Below are 17,155 nucleotides of genomic sequence, written 5' to 3'. Positions count from 1 at the left end.
TTTTAATTTATGAACTTTTTGCATTGGCAATATAGTATGTTTATAGTTAGAGGAAACCAAGTGGCATATAGGGAAAGCCTAAATGATGCCAGTAACAGCCTTTACTACGAATAGTCATTAAAGATTAGATTTGCATATTTCATAGTGTAAAAGGATAGATTATTGAACTTCAGATAGTTTTAGTTTAGATGTTATTAACTTTGGAAACTTTTTTGAAGTGAAACCTTTTTTTGGAACAAAACAAATTGATATTTTTTCCTAAAATGTGTTCATTACAGTGATTGATTGTTTTAGTGCTTCAAATTTGTTTCAGTTATGTTAGTAGAGGAAATGTTTATTGTTCTGTCCTGTGGTAGTTGTTTTCTGAAAAATAACTTGTCCACAAAAATTACTGTCGGTGGTGGTAGCTAGTGGAGAGTGCGGAGAGGAGTAAGGATCCAACGCAAGGAGACATGGGCTGTTTGGCACAGAATTAATTACTAATCTGTTTTACTATCAGTTTGGAATACATAGTTGTAGTTTATAGCTTCTGGAGTAAAGAATTCAACTTTCATTTGTTTTGAAACATCTTTGAAGTTTAGTTCCTTAAACCTGAGATTTAAGAAATTTTAAAATACAAATTTCTGTCAAAGAACAAAGATATAGGTTTGGTTGCCAACCAGTTCTCATGTTTTAAAATATGTTTAAAAAACAAAAGGCCAGACTACATTAGGGAATTGTTATAGAAACAGCTTTTCTGTGTGCTACATGTCAAAAAACATGAATAAATTGTTGATAACTGCATCAGTTTTATTAGCAGCTTATTTGTTCATAATGAAGCACTGTAGTATTGCATGCTGTTTCCTTGATTAAAAAGGATTTGAATTGTAGCTTCTGGATGGAAAGAAATTGAGGAAATTCTTAGAAAGAAATTATTTCAATTCTATACTTATTTTTTCATTTCTTACCTGATTTCTAAATGTAATTTATGAATCAACTAAGGAATAATAATATAGAAAACAGTTTTATACAGAGACTTTATAGTAAATATTTAGGTAAAAAATGATTTGACAGGAAATAATGGTCATCCGTTTGTTGTACTTTGATATTTAATATACAGAGCTCAGTAGAAATCTTGATATGAAGAAATGAATTTTTTTACCCTGTAAAAATGGAGGATTAACATGCATTCTTCAGTGGGAGAAATGTTATGATGAGAAGTGTAGTGTAAATATTTATCAAATTTGCTTATCAGTGCTGAAGTCTTTTCTTAGTGTTCTTAACTAAAAGGAAAAATCAAAACTATTGTAATTTTTTTTTTTTTTTTTTTGTCTTGTTCCAGGCTGAACTCACTGGAATCAAATGGCGTAGGTACAATTTTGGAGGGCACGGGGACTGTGGACCCATAATTTCAGCCCCAGCCCAAGATGACCCAATCCTGTTAAGTTTCATCCGATGTCTGCAAGCCAACTTGCTGTGTGTATGGCGCCGTGATGTCAAACCAGATTGCAAAGAGTTATGGATATTCTGGTGGGGAGACGAACCCAACCTAGTGGGTGTGATACATCACGAACTGCAGGGTAAGATTTTGTTTGTTCTTAAAAATTATGTGCATCATATATTTTTTGAACAGTGGTAAATTCCAAAGATGTTATCAAGACTTGCAAAGAAGAAAAATCCAAGCATTTAATGGGCGCGTCTCTCACAGGAACATCATCATTCTCACCCTCTTCTTCCCACTCCCATTTTTTTCAAAGGCTCTTGTCCTTTCCCAGTCATGCTGGAAATCAGAACCTTGTGGCCATTATTATTAGAGGAAAGTATTGTGTCTCCTGGTTGTGTTGAGTTGGAAATGAGGCTAAGAGCCACTGTATTAAAATGATAGTGAATTGTGATTAGCAAGTCAGTGAAATGAACAGAATTGTTTTTTCTTGGACTGTGGCTGTTCATTGCCAGCAGAACTCTGGTGAAAAATTGTAAAGTGATAATGGAAACTTAGTGTAGGATTTATTGGACAAAATTATGAGATGACATTTGCAAAGGGAAAGAGTAATGCAAAGGATTTGCCTAATTTTAGTGTAGCAAATTTCCCTTTGTTTTGTTCCTGCTTTTTATGCAATTAGTTGATTCCAGGAAATATTTGTTCCAATGTTGCTTAATTTTTGACTTCAGATTTTATCTGATACCTGGAAACTTTGAATTAATGCAGGAGTTTCATTATTCTAAGTTCTCCTGCAGATTTGTAACCAGAGAAAATTTTATAGATATTCTTTGAATTTCTGGTGAAAGTTTTTACCTCTTTACCTAAACATTTCCATCTAGTATGCTAAGGAATTTTTCTGAATCAAGACTAATTCTGATCTTTAGTTAGAGTAGAGCATTAACTTATTTTGACTTAGTCTCTTAGAGCCAACTTTTATTATGTCCAAACTACTCTAAATTTTAATTCGTAGTTGAATAATTTTAGATAGTGTTTGGAATGTTTCGTTGATACGTTTTATATATTTTTAAGGAACCTTAACATATATTTGAGGGTCTGTTCTAAAGCCTGAAGGATTTCCTGCCAACTTGTGCTTTACACCTTCCTAGCTTTTCTGTGCAGCCACTTTTTATCTGTGATATCTCCTGCCACAACAGCCAGAGGGCAGTAAACCACAGTGGACTAATTGAGCTGTTTACCTTATGGTCCATTTGTCTATTCAACTCTAATTTTCAGAGTATTTGATATATACATTTAAGAACCCATTCTGGATAAGAATGCTTACTTAGCTGGATAATCAGCAAAATCTCAAAACTTATGTATCATATCTCAAAGCTTATTTGATGTAGTTAGCAGTGAACTCAAGTAAAATTAAACATCTGGATTCCATTTATCAGAATTTAAAAAATAAGATACCTCCTAGAAGATACTTATAACATTTATATTTGTTCACTTAAGTTTCGAAATATATATTTTTGTTGTTTTAAAAATTTTTACACATGTAGTAGAGGAATATAGTATTTTTGTTTTAGTTCTTTAATTTTAATAATTGTTTTTGCCTCTTAATCTCTTCATTTCTCTACTCCACATTGATCCTTTGTTGTTTAACTTTTTGGTCTGTACTTTATTTGTTAGCACAAATCAATATTTTATAATGATAATGATACTAAACCCAACTGTTAATTTGGCTCATTTAGTTGAGGTATAGAGGAAAGTATATTTAACTATACCAACAAAGCACATGATCAGGGTTCTTGAAAATAACTTATTATTTCTCATGGACATCATTAATGCGTTAACAAAAAGATGTAGCCTATTTAAATGTTTCATAGTCGCTTTATATTGCATATGTAGATTCATTAATGTATTAAGTATTTTTGTGGTAAAGAATTAAACAAAGATTAACTTTTTAAGTTGTTCTTGTAAATTACAGAAGTACTGCATTTTAATTGGAAAAGTAGGAAAACAGAACTGCCAGATGAAGAGAACAAAGAAACAAAAATCCTGAAGTCTAAAACAGTTTTTAATATTTGGTGTTTTTATGTATAAATGAAATTGGTATCATACTGTTTAGTAACTCAGTCCATTTCCTTAACAGTATATTGTGAATGTTTTCTCATGAGAATAATTACTTTATTTTTATTTTCTTTCCTACTGAGTCCAAAAATTGTGTAAACTGTTCATTCCTTTGTGTGCCACCAGGAAAGTATTACAGTGATGGAACAATCATAACCCCGTTAAGTATACCTACTCTTTTTAATATGTTGAATTTATGAAAGTTATTAGATCAAAACATGTGAAGTGTCCATTTTTGTAGATGAAAGTGGCTACAAAGGTTAATTTTATATAGTTCAACTTAATATTAGAAAATATTTGAAACTTAATTAGAACAATGAGGGGCATCAAGACAACTTTGTTTCAGGTGAGGGAGAATTTGACAGGTAGAGCAACTATAAAAAAAATGAAGGGCACAAAGGAAGTATCTTAATTGGTAGTCATGCAAATGGAGGATATTTTAGAATCTATTTCATTCTCTAGTAATATATGTAAGAGTCATTTCATTTTGGGTGAAATAAGTTTTAGCAGAATGCTGTTAAGCATGATGGGACCATTATTTGTAACATTCCTTTTATAGAGACATTTTACTTAGTGTTTCTTAAAATGCCTGTAAGTTGTTATTAGGTATTTCACTTTGTCTTTACAATATATCCAGAATAGCTTGCTACTAAGACACCTGATGATCAAATATAATACCCAAGCAATCATCTTAGATTTAAGTTATCCCTATAGAGAATAATCCTGTAGGATACACTTGAGTTGGTTTTGTAATATTAGACTTTTTGCTTAATTGTTTAAACATTTATAAAATAGTCTGAGAGAAGACAAAAACACAATTATCGCCTGGCCCTGTCACTCGGATAAACACTTTGGGCTCTTGTATGAGAACACTTTGGGCTCTTGTATGAGAATTTGGTGTTTATATTGTGTGGTATAGTGGTTCATAGAATGGGCTTGGGTTTGAATTCTTGCTTGGTTATTTGCTAGCTGTGTGTTCTTGGTTAAGTTATTTAATTTAGTGGTACCTTAGTAAATTGAGTTGTAAGGATAAAACAAAAGTTAAAGTACTTAGAATAGTACAGAGAGCAGTTTATAATTGTTAACTATTGCTGCTGCTACTACAGTGACAATAATTAACTGAGACGTCAACATTAAAACATTTTGTTATTTTTAAAAATAATTGGTCTATTCTGGATATCATTCAGTGCTTGATAATGTTTGTCAGATATTAATATTTAAAGTATACTTTTAGGTTGAAGCAATCATATTTTTTGAGTTTGAGATACCCCCGCTCATATGAAATTCGTCTAGACTTAGGCTATGAACAAAGTTTCATTATAAATCTTAAGCTGCCTTATGAAGAAGTCGGAACTTTAAGATTTGACTCTCTTGAATCCTGGTAAGGTAGATTTGTAATTTTATTGCCTTCTCTCTGTGGTAGTGTTGAAACATGGCCTGGTTGAACACTAAATATATATACATGTACTTCCTTGTGTCATCCATGAGAATCTGTACCAGTGGGTCCATTTATAGGGGTTTGATATAATCTCTACCCTTGTTAAGTTTATGGTCTAAAAATGGTATGACACAAGCATACAAATGCGTATAATGCAGAAAACACTAAGTATATGAGAAATATAGTAGATTGATCTCTTTAAAAATGGGATGATATTTAGTTCCAGAACTAATGCGTAAGTGTTTGTAAACTTATAATAAGAACACTGTGAGCCTTAGTGCCAAGGGTTGATAACCTTTTGATTTCTTTCTCGTTTGTTTATTTAGCCTTTGTTAGGCAAGGGCTGTGATCAGTCCTAGGTATGTAAAATGAGTCCTTATCTTTAAGGAGCTCATAGTCTTTTATTGGGGTAGCTAAATGAATCCATAATTGTGATGCAGTGGAGTAAGCTGTAAATCATTGAGTTATGGAATCCCGCGGAACCATCAGATTCAGCCTTGGGCAACAAAAGGTAGGGAGCTGATCTGGAAACCCAGAGTTGGTGAGGTCTGAGGTGAGGAGAGCAGGTTTGTCTAGAGCTTAGGGTATGACTGAAGTAGTCAGGGAGACTGAAAGTTATCTAATATTCAGTCTATGTCCAGATTTCCTCAGGTGTCCAATGATGCCTTTTATAGCCTCCCCTGCCCCAGTCTAGGATCCAGTTAAGGATAGCACATTGCATTTAGATGTCTTGTCTCCTAGGTCTCCTCTAATTTAGAGCATTCCACAAGTTGTCTTTTTTGCATGTCCTTCAATGATGTTGATGTTATTTGAAAGGAACTGTTAGGTTGTACTGTCAAATGTTCCATATTCTGAATTTGTCTAATTATTTCCTAATAATTAGATTTATTTATTTCTTTTCATTTATTTGTTTGGTTGTTTAGCATTTATTTATTTATTTATTTATTTTTATGCCTCTAGCACCTGGTCTTCCTCGGTGGTCTCATATCCAAGTACTAACCAGGCCCGACCCTGCTTTTAGCTTCTCATGATCAGATTTAGGTTAGACATTTTTGGCCAAAATATTGTCTAGGCTCTGTGTACTTGCTGTGACATCACATCAGCGGCACATCATGTCAGACTGTCCCAATATAGATTGTACCAAGTTTGATTGCTTGGTTAAGATAGTATCTGCCAGATTGCACCAGTGTGTAGATACCCTTTTACTTTTCTGTAATTATTAAGTAAATTGGGGTTAAGCTTTGAGACTGTGTGAATGTCCATTTCTCCAACAACTTGTTACTCTGTCCTGAGGAAAATGCTAACTTTAAGCCGATTTAAAAAGAGTAGAAAACGTTTTGAACCACCTGCTTTTGTAAAAGCAGTGAAAAGGTCAAATGAAGACTGTGTTCTTAAGTCATAGGAAAGTTGGGTGGGGGGGCGGTGCAGAGGAGAGGAGAAAGGAGAAAAACATTCAAGATCTAGCAAAGGCAAATTATAATGGTAAAGTTAAACTCTGAAAAGTAATAAACCCTTGTTGCTTAGCATACTAAAAAGGGAAATGTTGACATTGAATTTTCTAAAATCATAGATAATAAGTATATAGAGATATATTACTGTTTATCTTATTTCAGTTTGTAAATTTTCCATTGATTTTGGTGATTTCTTGTATTTTTGAATAAATGAAATGAAATAATTTTAATCAACATTATAACTGAGTTTATTCTCAATTGAAAAGTTTGCTTTCTGTAAAAGTAACGACCTTTTTATATATACAATCGGCAGGAATGAAATTACCTCTAGGTAAAATGTTAGTTTCAAAATTTCTTCTAAAGAGAAAACCTGGTCCCTGACTTTCCACCTTATTTTTATATCTGTTTTTTCATTATTGGTGGTCAATTTATGATTCATTGAAATTAATCTCTATAAGTCAGAAGTTTTTTAATTGTTTGAATTTGTTTATTCTAGTATAAAATTTTGGTGATTTTAAAGACAAGTGAATTATATCGTTCTAGATTTGTAGTATTTTATGTATCAACACTTACATGGAGGTGTTATTATATAGCATTAATAATTTTGAAAGTAATACAATGCATTTGAAAAGTAAATTTTACTTTAGCTTTTATATCTGTTACTTTGTAGATAATAATAGAATAAAAATACATTTGTATTTCATGAGAAACAAGTACATTTAGGGAAAACGCATGCCCAGTGGTAAATGGTAAATAGCTAGTTCTAAATAGTTTCTAAATTATTCAGATCTTGACATAAAATTTTTGATTTTTAAAATAACTCTGCTATTTCTGTTTCCTGTGTTCAGTTTGAAAGAATTAGTTTGCTTCAGCTGTAAAACAGTCATAGTTTTCATTGTATGACGATTATCCAAATGATCGTAGTGCATACTTACTGAAATGCTAGATTTAATAGAAAATTATAAATTGCATCTTGTAAAGAGAAAACAAAATGCTTATTAAAACTTTGCTAAGCAATAAATTTATATTGTAAAATTATAGTAAGATCATAATGGCTTCAGAATTCTCTCATATGAAGACTAGAAAAAGACCCAATGGATTAGATAGAATTATTAAGCTAAATGCGCTTGAAATTGAGAGAACAAGCTAAAGTCTAACTTTTGAATGTAAATAAAATCTATGTGTTACCACAGGCAATTTACTGAACCATGTAATTAGTTTTTTATATGAAAAATGAGACATTTATATTGAGATTGTGGTGAAATAGCATGTAAAGGACTTGTGTTCTAATGAAATGAAAATTAAATAGTTGGTAAAAATTATAATTTAAAGATTGTCGCTTTAGGGAAAGTTATATCTGATCAGTTGATTTCAAAGGGTGGGGAGATTTATGTTTTGGTAAGTATAGGCATTATGGTCTAATATTTTTACATTAATATAAAGTCACTGCCACGCTTAACAAGCCCGATCCCGTCTGATCTCGAAAGCAAAGCAGGGCTGGGCCTGGTTAGTACTTGGATGGGAGCCCACCTAGGAAGACCAGGTGCTGTAGGAGTAAAAAATAAAAATAAAAAATAAAGGATTGTAAGCTGACATGGTCCTCGCAATCTGTGAGGTCAATCAAGGGTTGCCTCATCCCCCTTTCCCCCCCCAAAATATATATAAAGTCACCTACTTGTATAAAGGAAACCTAAGTAAACCCCCATTAATGAGGTATTAAAATTACCACTGTAGCAAGTAGAGTCGAAAATTAACCTAAAACTAGGTAAACTGTTATTTGGCATTGTATAATTTTTTCCCCCTGACATATAAATAATTTTAGTGATGAACACATTTCGTTGGAAATATAAATATTTAATTTGGCAATTTTAAGGATAGTCTCCCTTTATTTGTGCCTATGTTATCTCAAAATCTTGTTTTTTAATAGATAACTTTAAGATTTAGAAGAGATTCTTGTACCTGAAGGTGGTATAAAGATTTTTTTGCCCCGTAAAACAGTTTCTTTATTTCACTGATGTAAGAATCTGAATGTGGTAAATTGGATAAAAGGTTTAGGTATTAGTAGACTTGAAGGACCTAATTAATTCAAGAAAATATATCTTTGAACATTAAAGTTGAATGGCAGAGATACAAAATTACATATACAGAGAAAAGCACCTCTTGCTACAAAATTTACAAGCAAATTTATTGCTGACATGTTCAGATGACATCAGATCAGTCTTACCGTTTAGAGTATTTTATATTGGAGGTGGAATAAAAAGTCCCTAAAGTAAAACTATTTTTTGGGGAAGGAAGAAGATTGGAATGTTCTTGGTAGGTTTTCACTGAGAGGACTCAGTCAGTGAGTGTCCTTTCCTAGTTATACTGTTGAAATTAGCATACCCAAAGGGAAACCGAAGCTTAGAAAAAGTTTGTAACTTGTCATGTCTCTAGTCGTAGTGAAACCCCAATCCGTATTTTGTACCTTTTAAAATTGAAACCATTTTTGGCTGTGAAGCTCTGTGTAACATGAAATGTTGTGATCGTGCCATATAAAATGAGTAAATCAACTTTTCCAAACTTTTAAAAATAAAATCTACGTAACTATTACACTTCTATTTATATTAAATCAAATATTTTCAGTACATACAAAATCGATAACAGAGAAGTAAATCAAATAACTAAAAATAGTTTTGGAGTCATAAAAACTTGACATAAATACAATCCAATTGAATATCTAGATGATATAAAATTAGCATTTGCTTTTATAAAGTATCTTATTGAGGTAACTGAAAAGCTAGAATTAGGTATCTTTTGTCATAGAGGTATTTTTCTCCCCTCTTTTTTCATTTTATAGATCTATTATCATTGTCCCAGACCTTGAAAAATCAGACTATGTAGTGACAATTTGGATAACTAAGGGTACCTGTTGGGTGAAGCAGGAGGTGGTGGCCGAGGCTGCCATCTATAGTTAAGTCACACTGGTTTTGGACCTATCTATCGAAAGTATAGTGCCTCAACTAATAAATAGATGTCTGTGCTTAACGTTCATGAATAATTATTTGGAAAAGCATTTTCAGATGGTTTCCATTTTGTTTTTATGGTAATGCAACTTGATGTAGATAAACTCGGCCATGAGCATCACTAGGAGCTAAGAGTTTTTATTCTTTTTAAAAAATATTTTAATGGTAAAAACACATAAATAAGCTTTTCCCCTCTCCCAGAAGATCTGAACACTTGATAAATTTGTGTTAAGCAATAAAAAATTATGAAATTGGATTCTGTTGCTTTAAGTATTTCATGACTGAGCTGTTGTCCTGATGTTACCTGAAGAGATTCTCGTCAAATATCATTATAGCTATAGTAAGTGTTCGATAATTTTCTTTAAAGCTCCATCTATGTAAATATTTTTGAACAATTTTCCACAAGTACTGGGCCCCATACCTATTTCTCATAAACCCGACATTGATAAAATGCACTCTTTGTATAATTGGATCTTATTTTGATCCTGGCTCTTTCATATTGTGATTTGGCAGTGAGTTCAACAGAATAAGCATTATCCTCTTGAGGCCCATCTAGGATTGAACTAAAGGGCTTCTACAATATCCACATGATCATACAATTAGTTCTTTTTTTCTTTTTGTGCTGTGATAGTGTAACTGAATATGAGCTGGTTGCCAGGGTATTGTGGTAGAATAATACCCTGCATCTTGTAGTTAATCATGCAGCAGAACCAGCTTGATTAAAAAAAATTTAAGAGTAAGATAAAAATCACATGAAGATGAAGTGTCTTTGTGTTGAAAAAGATTGTGTGTATACAATGGTAAAATGAAGGTTAGAGTGTTCATGATTCTCTTATTAGAAACTTCTTATTTAATGTTATATGTAAAATATCTTGCATTTTACAAATTACTCTTATTGATGACTTTGCTAATCTTGGGGGTCGGAGATTGGTAAAACTTTTTGCTAATTTTCTTGAAGTCTTTCTGACATGAGTAGGAAATAAGTAAACATTTGTGGAATGACCGCTTGAATAAGGGAAGTGTAAATCTCATCAAGATGGAATCTCTTCCTTAAGATTATTTTATTTTTTCACAGGTAATTTTGGACTTATTTGGTAATCTTGGACTTACTTGAGGATAAGCAATTTTGATGTTTGCTATTATTAGAGGGCATGTTGCTCACATTGAAATGTATTCAGTTTAAAAGAAATATTTAGATACTCTTAGTTCAGTTTCGGGCAGTACATTTTAAATTTATTTTAAAAGTAGTCTACCAGATAACAATGGAAAGGGAAAGGATACCTTCCTTGGCATCTTTGGACAAATTATATAAAACTCTAATTGTTTAGGGAGGAGATAACATTAGTCGACAGTGGCTCTTATGGAAAAAATATCATGTCATTTATTGATTTCATGAAGAGCATAACAGTGGGGGCTTTTGATTTGAGTAGCAAATGTGGCTGGGAAAGTTATCCCTATTGCTACAGTAAAGGCTTCATTAACTAGAAATCAGCTGGAGCCCTCAAACAGATTTTAGGGTGCAAACCCCCAGGCTCCCCAACCAATCCACCGTAAGCACATACCACTTTACAAAAAAAAAAAAAAAAGTTAAATCACACACACACACACACACCCCATTATCAGTGATTAGTCAAGATATGCGCAGATATCAGTTTGATTCCCAGTCTGGTTGTAGTCTGATTGTGGCAGTGATCCAGAAGATACTAGGGGGAGGGGAGCAAAAAACATTTTCATGTGATGTCTTTGGGTCAGTACGGATTCAGCTCAGTTACTCATGCATTTAAATTTATAGTATTGTGTAACAGCAATAAAGTAATGTATGAAGGATGTTTTAAAAACAATCTTTAAGCTTTATAAAGTGTTATCAGTGTTTTACGATCTTTTATATTTATAATTAACATCATGTATTTATTCAACAGATTTATTGAACCTACATTGCAGAATAGAGGAATGAATCAGAAACATATTCTGTTTTTCAGAAGCTGACAGCCTCATAGGGGAGATAGCATATGTACATAGAGCATTTTTACAGATGTCCTAAAAGGGGCACACGTTATGGAAGGAGACAAAGCTTTGAGGAAGAGTTGATTCTTGAACTGAGAGACTTTAAAGAATGGATAGAATTTGGGTATATGGTTATGTCAGGGCAAGGACATTTCACTTATATAGAATTGCATGTGTAAGGATATAGCATATGAAAGTTTGGAATATCTACTAGAGAAGAGTTAAAGATGAGAAGTTGATTGAAAATGCATTTTTGTGCCTGATTGATGATAGAGCTTAAACACTAGACCAAGAAGTTGGGATTTAGTAGGTAATTTGGGGTTTTGAGAGTTGTTGAATAGGACTAGATGGGAAGTTCCCTGTAAGCTGTAAACAGCACGGAGGGATGGGACCTACATCTTTCTGACCTTTGCCCATCTTTGTAATTGCAGGTCCAGTCTAATTCCTGGCACATATTTGTTGAATGAAATAATTAGTGACTAAATGAGTGTAATGGAAAGTTATATAAAGATTATCAGGCTAGCACCATTGCATACCATGAAATCCTCCCAGTATTCTGGATCACATGGGGGAAATATGCTATTCTTATAGTAGACTGTTTTAAATGAAGTATATAACTACATTTTAAAGATTTTCTTGATGCATCCATTTCCTTTTAACCGCTTCTTAAAGTGATGTAATTTTCTTCCTTTTTTTGCAGTTGCTTATTTTTTTTATTATCTGTAGTTTAATTTCAAGTTTTATTAAAATTGTGTTATTTTCCATAAATTATTTTTATTACTGTTGTAGATAGCAGGTAGATTGAGATTGGCAGAAATCTTTTGTTTTAAATGTCCTAAAGAACAGGATAAGCGTACTATTTATTAGGTAAGAGCTTAATGATATTTATGCCAGAAACTTTGTTAACTTATAAAATAATGTCATGGATTGAATGACCTTGGCTGTCCTACATACATTATAAATCACCAGCCCAACACTAGAGTTGATATTTGCTATGTAGAAATGATTAGCTAAGATTGTTTGGCCGAGGCTTTCTCTGGGAACTGTAGAATCAAATGGCTGAAAGTTCTCATTGAGCTTTCTCTCTCTCACCCTGAAATCCTGAATTACTAACTTGTTTAAATATGACGGCTATAGGCTACATGATGGAATGAGTTAGTATATGATTCAAGCAAACGTTTTCAATGAAATCCTTTATAGCCATTTTTTAGTGTTAGTATACATCTTTTGTTCTGTTGTTGTGAAGATAACTTTTTGATTCCATCCACTTTTCAAATATTTAAGATAGCAAGTTAGTACTTTATAAGTTCTGTAATTTTAAAATGGAATTTTTCAAAGACTGTTAACAAAGTTGATCTCTCCAGAGATGCCTGCAAACACACTTGCACACATACCTGCAGTAGCTCAACTTTCCTGAGACATTGGGAGCCATGTCTCCCAGAGGATGCTTGAAGAGTCCTTCCATTATTAGTGACTCACACCTTCCTGGCCAGGAACATCTATCATTCTTCTTTCCATTGATGACCTTAGCTCAGCTGGCTTTCAGCAGAAGTATAGGCCATGGATTGTGAATTACTCCCTCCTGTTCACCCTCACTTATCCAAAATGAAATAGAGGCCAGGAAGACATTTACCATCCTTTTGTTATCTTTTACCTTTGGAGAAGTAGATACTCTAAGTATGGTAAATAAACTAAAAATAAAATTGAGTGTTCACACTGTGCCTTTTCCTGTGATATATGTCATCAAGGAGAAGTCATTTAAATATGCTTGTCTTTCATTTTCTATAATATGGGAATTACAGCTTTTTTAAATGATTTCGTACGAAGTCAGTGTAAGAAGCTCATAGAGTAAAATGCTGTGTAAATGCATTTCATGGTCATAGTTTTCCTTTAATGAACTACACTGTCAAAATGAAGTTAAATCTTCATCAGTATATTTTACAATTCACAGTTTTGGTAGTAATTTCCACCTGTAGATAAAATTCGAATTCTTTTTGACTTGGCATTGTCAGTATCATTTTATTAAATTACATGTAGGCATTTGAGGTTTTAAGAACTAGTTTCTTAAAAATGACCATGTTCTGGCTTTGTACAAGGATGATTGATAATACCTATGCCTTTACTCCTGAAGGGATTTTACAGTAAAAATAAAATTATGTCCCATATTATTATATATAGAGATTATGGTTTAATCCCTAAAAATTACACTAAAAGTATGGTATATGCTAATTATCAACTGACCAGGGTGTTTTGGACTTTTTATTGATTACTACATAATACAGAATTAGCAAGGATATTTAATTAACAAAGATTACTTCTATGATTCATGTTACATGCCATATTAAGCCTATTTCCCTTTCCATATTTGTTTTTTTTTTTATGTGCAGAATGGTTTTTATTTATGCTTATTGTGCCTAATTTTATGGTCGCAATAAACTAAGACTAAATGACGGTTTGAAATACTTATATGTTGAAACTAGAAACCAGACAATAATCAACTATTTATAGTTCACTCGTTATGTGCTGGGCATCATGCTGGCTGCTTGATGCTCAGTCTTGCAGTTGAAAGTAGTTTTGGATTTATTCTTTCTTTCTGAATCTTGAATGATTTGCAGGGAAAATTTTATGATTCTGGTTCGTTTCTATACCTTTTGTGTTTATTCATTTTTATTTACTATGTGGGACAAATTTAGTAGTTATGAAATAAGTAGCAGTCTTACTACATTGAGACTGTTAATTTAACTAGTTGAACACTAGAGGGACTTCAAACTAATCACTGACTTTTTAGTTTAGTAGTATATTCGTTGTGATGATTTGTTCAAGTAGCAGAACCACACAGCTTTTTCCAGCTTTTTAGTTTTCTCAGGGTTAAGTATTGTGCCCCAAAGGTATCCTGTTTGGTTAATTAATTCTCAAGTATATGGACTATAAATTGTAACCTTTGCCAGTTTTAGTATATCAAAGCAAAAACCCTTGATTGGTTAGAGCCTCTTTTTAAACTCAGTCTATGTATTTCATAGCTAAATGGTGAGAAATCTTGGACATTCGCTATCTAAATTATGCCTTTATAGTTTTCTCTTAGAAATCTCTGGAAGAATAGAGTTTGGGAAAAGTATATATTCATTGGAAGAATAATTCAGATTATTTTATAGAGATATAAAATTCTTCTGTGATTATTGGATATGCATTTTATGAAGAGATTTATCAGTTTATATAGCAGTAACAGAGCTAAGGTAATCTGTATATTATAATTTTAGGCCATTAAAGGTAGCTTTACAGATGATTTTGCTATTTCACATTAAAAGCTATTTGGCAGCTAAGGTTAATTTACGCAGAACTTTGGAGGAGACTTCAGTCTTTAGGCATTGAAAGGTCAAACACTTCTTGAAAAAGAACTGTAGTTCAGTTTTGGTATTAACATTTTACTCAAAATAATTTTGCCTTGGAAATGATACAAATTTAAAATCACAAAAATTTAATATGTATACAATAGATGAATGCTTCTGAAGATTTAGTTCGATGGTTATCCAGGGATTTTTTTTTTTTTTTAACTCTGGTCACTTTATGAGCATAAAAAATAAAATGAATCAGTCTTTATAGTCATTCATAATTCCCCTTGTAAGGAAATCCTAGACTACTTAAAGATTCATAAAATGAATGAAATCTTTATATTCTTTTGAAATAAATTTCTTCACTTTTATATTTGTAATGCAGATCTATCTTAAGTTTATTCCATAAGTAGTTTGTTATAATACTGGAACACTGGTAGAAATAGACATTTCACCTTTAACAGTTTGCTAGACTTCTTTTTAATGTGGCAGAAATGCACACTAATAACATATAATTTAAATTTAATCCTTCATATTTAATTTTCCTTGATTATATATTTTTAAAATTCAGTACTGTATAAATTGAAAATAAGTCCAGTTATGTATAGGAAAAGAAAATTTAAATGCCCATCTCATTGTTATTCTGTCTGCTTCTAACATATTTTTGAACTGACAAAAATGATATATGGAATTGGTTTTTATACCTTAAATAGCTATTGACACTTTATTCTAACTTGTAAGAACTATTATATAAATTCTTAGGGTATACATTTGTTTAGGTCATTTAAAATTATATACATATAAATTCAGTTCATTTGTGTTCTTTATATAATTGAAATAGTCTTTAAAGTTATCCTTTGTGGGCCTTTAGATTTCTGAAAATAGTGAGAAAAATATAAATTACCACTGAATTCTAAATGTAGTCATTTCTTTGGAAAAACCAGCATTAGACTATTTTACTGCTAGTCTTAAGTGCTTTGCATAACGCTGATAAGTACTCTATTAAATTGCACAATTTGTCTTGGGTTATTTGGAGAAGAAATTTGAAATTGGAGAGTATTTTACAACTTCATTAGCCTTTTCTCAAAAGTATAGTCTTAATGTCATAAGACAAAATGTTGGTGTATTAAGTATGAAACTGCTTTCTGAAGACTGAGTTTCTGGAAAGTGCCAAAAAGTACATGGAGTACTGAACAGCGAATTCCAGAGTTAGGATAAAGGCATGTTGGATATAAAAAGCATGTTTTTGGTTGGCTAGTTGACATAATTATAATTGTTGGCATTGCAAGACTCGTCTTCAAGTGCCTGTTCTCAACAGAATAAAAACTGATCCTGACTTTTCTATTTAGAAGCAGTGGGCAATAACTGTCCAATGTATTAAATAATGGATTTCAAGGTTTTATTTTATTTTATTTTATTTTATTTTATTTTATTTTATTTTATTTATTTTTTACTTATAGAGCTAGGTTAAAGTTAAGATTAAGGAAAATTAGTAAAAATTTAAATCCTATCTTTTATTGTTTCCTCTTTTTAAAAAAAGTATTATGTGAGGTAAATGTGATTACTGCATGCCTCCGTGTTAAAATATAATTCAGTGGTAGCTGAAGGAAACTGGACTTTGGGTGGTAAACACACAGTAGAATATATAGATGTGAAATTATAATGTATACCTGAAAATTATATAATTAACCAGTGTTACCCCAATAAACATTTTTCAGTAGTTCCTAAAATGATCTGGCAAAGGTTTAATTAGAAAATGACTAATTAAATAGTTATGTTATCGAATCTCACATTTGGAGGAGGACAGAAGTGTGGAATTCATTTCTACAGGCATTTACTGAGCGCTAGGCACTGTGCCGTGTGCTGGGAATAACATGGTCAATTGCCTTCCAGAAGCTAGAAGTATATAATTAGCCAATCATTTTTTCCAGAAATTTGATTAATGAAACTTTGAATTTAGTGCACCTTATTTTGGAACAAGTCTCAGGTTGCTTGTGAGGTTTTAAGTGGATTTTCTTTACTCTTGTGTCCTTTTGTTTATTCGGCCTTGAGGTATTATTGTGCTTTGAACACGGGCCAGATATTGTGCTAGGTATTTGGCATTCACTCGTAAACTGGACCACTCATTTCTTGTTCACTCAGAGTGTACCTTTTAATGGGACAGTTAGTTAAATACACAATATAATGTGATAAATGCTCTGATAAGGGTAGTACTTCCGCTCTGTTCATGTTTTGTTCTCCTCCAAGTTATTGTTCCTGCTGTGACATCAGGGATTTGTTTCTTCAGTTTAAAATGTTTAGCCAACTAAGTTTGAGTTTGTTTTTAAGATACCATTACCTTAGGATGCTAGAAAGATGAGCTAGACTCGAGCTTTTTTTTTTTTCTTTTTTGGTGG

The 17,155-nt window shown here is 32.2% G+C and overlaps 1 protein-coding gene across 2 annotated transcripts in view; it reads left to right on the top strand.

Annotated features, from left to right (window-relative positions):
- Positions 1-17,155, top strand: part of MED13L (mediator complex subunit 13L) — a 262,391-nt gene that overhangs the window by 29,907 nt on the left and 215,329 nt on the right. For both annotated transcript variants that reach the window (XM_016145817.2, XM_016145818.2), the window contains exon 2: positions 1,322-1,559. In XM_016145817.2, the coding sequence (XP_016001303.2) occupies positions 1,322-1,559 (238 nt within the window). The remainder of the gene's footprint in view (positions 1-1,321; positions 1,560-17,155) is intronic.

This window comes from Rousettus aegyptiacus, unplaced genomic scaffold (genome assembly GCF_014176215.1).
Source record: "Rousettus aegyptiacus isolate mRouAeg1 unplaced genomic scaffold, mRouAeg1.p scaffold_m13_p_5, whole genome shotgun sequence".
NCBI classification, from domain to species: Eukaryota; Metazoa; Chordata; class Mammalia; order Chiroptera; family Pteropodidae; genus Rousettus; species Rousettus aegyptiacus.
The sequence above is the reverse complement of the archived record's forward strand: the minus strand, read 5'-3'. Positions and strand labels throughout refer to the sequence as shown.